Source organism: Impatiens glandulifera, chromosome 3, assembly GCF_907164915.1.
Source record: "Impatiens glandulifera chromosome 3, dImpGla2.1, whole genome shotgun sequence".
NCBI classification, from domain to species: domain Eukaryota; kingdom Viridiplantae; phylum Streptophyta; class Magnoliopsida; order Ericales; family Balsaminaceae; genus Impatiens; species Impatiens glandulifera.
In genome coordinates this window covers 29,034,416-29,038,478 of record NC_061864.1, presented here as the reverse complement: position 1 = coordinate 29,038,478, position 4,063 = coordinate 29,034,416, and the positions used below count along the sequence as shown (strand labels likewise).

Sequence of the window (4,063 nt, the reverse complement as noted above, 5' to 3'; positions counted from 1 at the left end):
ACATAATTTAAAAAAATGGAGTTTCAAAAATTTTGTTGAAATTTTCAGTATATATGTTGCAATAGGAATAGTCAAATTCGCAAAGTTCCACATATAGAAGCATTTTAGATTGTTTTAAACTTTACTGTCTGTATTTTGAGTTGCATTTTTTTTATTTCAAAGATGAAATAATTAATAAAATGATGTACATATGATAAATCCAAGATTATTACTAATACTATAATTAATCATTGGTATTTTGTTCTTGCATCGATCGGTTAGTTATGGCTGCAGAGATTATGGCCAGATAAAAGAGAGCTAACCGCGAACAATGCGAAAGCAAGAAACGACGTAGTAATGGATGCAGTAGCCTTCTCTGTGAACTGATCCTTTCCCCAGTTTGATACCCAATCATCAACCCTAGTGGCTGCCGCAGATGAAGCTGATATAAGAAGATATGATATGGTCTGCATGGAAATACTTACACTTTTAATGAATTGATCATCATACTATACTAATTAAATAGTGGAGTTAGCTAGTCAGCGAACCTGATCCATTGCGAAATCAAAATAGCAACCTAAGATGTGGGATTGTTTCTCGGTCACCAATTTGTACGTCGCACAACAAGCTTGAAACGTAGCGTATGCGAACCCGAGGGCGTTCACAGCCACGCAATACCTGTAATTGAAATGTTCTTTTATTTCAATATAAAAATTGATTTATTATAAATTAATAGCTAACTAATATTGTTTTTTATTCAATTTTTATCATAAATATTCTTAAAAAAAAACACCAATAAAAATTGACTAGCATAAGGGAGATGAAAATATTCTTAAACAATTTTAGGGTATTAGGTGGAACATGCTCTTTGTGCACCCACCTAGGATTTGGGATTCATGCAGCACTTTCTAGAATTGGACCATTGAGATTTTCATATTTGGATAAGAAAAAAAAAACATTTTAAATTCTCTTGTTTTCTATTTGATTCAACTTAATTATTATGTACATTATTGTTGCAAATTAATATGATAATTTCATTACGATTTCTCATCCACCGATATTTTATCTGAAAAATAATAATGTCACGTTTACGGTCTACCTAAGTTTTGTTAAAGAATATTGTTATTTCTACAAATAATTTAAATATACCTAACTTAAGACTAGAAAATGAGAAGTTAACCTTATAAGATTGGTCAAAGTGAATAGTCTTTATAGGTGAGAGGGAGATTCATTAGTTCATTTTTAGTTTAGAGAATTCTCACATATATTGATTTGCCCACTTTCAACCAATTCCATATGAAATTGATTGTCATCTAGATTCATTATACTCCAATTTGGATCATGATATGAGGGAAGAAGTACGTGACGTAGGCGGTTGTGAAAGAGGCACAAAGTGGAGAGGTTTAAGCTTTTGAAGTGGGAGGTTTAAGCTTTTGATGGAAATGAACAAAGTGCTTGCTTGGTTAGTAGGATTAATATCATAACCCTTTATATCGTCGATACAACCTACACACTTTCAAAGTTTGGACGACTGTCCAAAATTCCGCACAGAAATATAATGTGAGTTTTTACAGAAAATACCTACAGAGCCACTTAAATTTTTGAAAAAAGTAGGAATAAAATTCAACAATTTTTTTTTTTTTTTTTGAATAAAATCAAATTGTAACCAAATATATAGAAAAAAATGATATTTGATAGCACAAAGCAAAATATCTAGAACTAAATTAATTAGAATTCTTCTCGAGATCAGTTAAAGATGTTATTTAAAAAATCTCAATATTCTCAATTAGTACTACATAGATGTTATGTCCAGTTGCCTCATCATTTGTGTGTGAACTTGATATTTTGTTTTTTATTTTTATTTGTATATTCACTATGACAATTGTTCACACAATTCTAATTATATTTCATTTTCTTGCTCTCTAAGCAATTCCGTAAATAAAGAAAGTAAAAGAACACTAAATTATTTATACTTTTCACTCTTTGTTGTGGTAATACAAATTTTACCTTTTTATTTAAAAAAAAAAAACACTAAATTTTGTATTTTCAATTAAATAAAAGAATTAAGAAAGTTTTTGTTCCTCTAAATATAATCACACTTTAAGTGAAAATATTTATATTATAATATATAACTGACTCCAAATCTGACTCCAAATCAATATAAATTATAAATAAATTCAAAATTAGTTTATAAAGTACAATTTATTTGTCACTCTATAAATGTATCTTATAAATTATTATTATTATTATTATTATTATAATAACTATAATTATTATAACTATAATTATTTTTGAAGTGAAAAATAAAAATAGAAAGAAAGAGATACCTGTATTCCTTGTAGCGATCGAAAGAGTCACCAGTCCATCCTTGATTCTTATCAGATGCCATAATCGAGAAAGAAATTACACACCCAATAATTTCTAAAACCCTAAACCACAATTCCATCTTCTTCACCATCGTTCCTCTACCTTTCCCCGGACTCGTCGGCGGCGCCACCGCCACCGCCGGCCGTGTCAATCTTTCCTGCCTCCGTTTCTCTGTAACAACACGACCACCTTCTAAATCCTCACCAGTACCACCTCCGGCAGACCCAATCCCACCACCAGTAGTACCACCTCCGGCACCGGCAGACCCAATCCCGGGTCTACCCTTGTGGGCCAGAGCCATCTTCTGTGTTCGTCTCGCCGCCGCCTCATTTACCGACAATGAAAACATAGGCGGCGGAGGTGGCGGAGGAGGCAGGCTAATTAACTCGGATTTCTGTCTTGTGAGTTTTTGCTGGTGATTTGTGTAACGGAGAGGCGGAAGGAACTTGCTAACGGAGAAGATCCCCGGAGAAGGTGGTTTTGAAGGCGAAGTATTGATTTCTTCTGGTGGTTGATTTGGATCATCGGAGTGGAATGGAGATTCCAAACGGAGAGGAGAGTAGAATGATTCGGACTGACTGGTTTGTGAATCAGCATCGGATTGGGTTCGGTAATGATGATTTTCCATCGTCTCCATTATCTAATTTGAAGAGAGAGAGAGAGAAGAGAATGATAGAAAAAGGTTAGAATTGAAAAGAGAGGGTTTTTGAAGCTTTTGAAAAAGAAAAGAGAAAGAGAGAGAGAGAGAGGTGGAACTTTGTTTAGATGAAAAACAGATGACGCAGCAAATCAACCCGTATGATTGAGTTCAGGAATGTAAGGTTGTTTTTCATGAGCAAAATATGAAGATTCAATAATTTCTAGCCTTGTTTTGGAATAGTAAAGTAAAACATTTAATAAATTACAAGCATTTTTTTAATATATTTATTTTAATGTGTAACCATAATGAAAATCAAAACTTTATGGTAAAACCAAAAAAAACATTAAAGAATGTATTTCAAATAACAATAAGATACCAAACAGAAAAAAGAAAAAAAATCATTTAGCAATTGAAAACTCAAAAGACAAATTGTTATCATTTTGAACACACACAATACCACCAAAATGATAAAAATGGGGATATACATTCCTTAGTTCATGAGTTAGGCTTAAACCTCAATTATTTTATTTTTATTATTATTATTATTTATTTTAATGTAAGATATAACATGAACTTAATTTTTTAATTTTTTCAATCTAATTCCCTCCATGTTTCTTTAATTCTAAAATAAATGTAGAGATATAAATCAGTATGTAATTTTCTATTTTTGTTTTAAGTCCACTTATTTGTTTTGAACTCACCATAAATATAATTTATGGTCTGTCCCTAATCATTCATAAGTTGAAGTGACAAGAATAGAGTGTATTATTTGAAATAACAAAAGTTCACGTCTAAGAGATCAAAAATATTAATATTCGATTTCCACTTAAAGGTTTTAAGTTGAAAGGAAGATAATAATTAGTTTTTAAAAAAAAATCACAATTTAAATAAAAAAATAAAAATATAACATTAAAATTTATTAATTTTAATTTTTCTATTAGTTAATTTTTTATATCAGTTTTGCTAGTCCTGTAAATATAATTTTAAAAATATTATTCATTCAATAAAGCTTATCAATTTAATATTTTTATTCAAGAATTTTATCAAATATTTAATTATTTTTAAATCATCAATTTT

At 30.3% G+C, this 4,063-nt stretch overlaps 1 protein-coding gene across 1 annotated transcript; it reads right to left on the bottom strand.

Moving 5' to 3' along the window:
• Positions 1-244: 244 nt before the first annotated feature.
• Positions 245-3,014, bottom strand: LOC124932215 (CASP-like protein 4A3). Its single transcript, XM_047472833.1, has 3 exons — positions 2,307-3,014; positions 528-657; positions 245-446 (listed from the first exon to the last, which is right to left on the bottom strand). Exons 1-3 carry the CDS (start codon positions 2,981-2,983, stop codon positions 258-260), a joined length of 996 nt encoding a protein of 331 aa, XP_047328789.1. The 5' UTR covers positions 2,984-3,014; the 3' UTR covers positions 245-257.
• Positions 3,015-4,063: the final 1,049 nt, after the last annotated feature.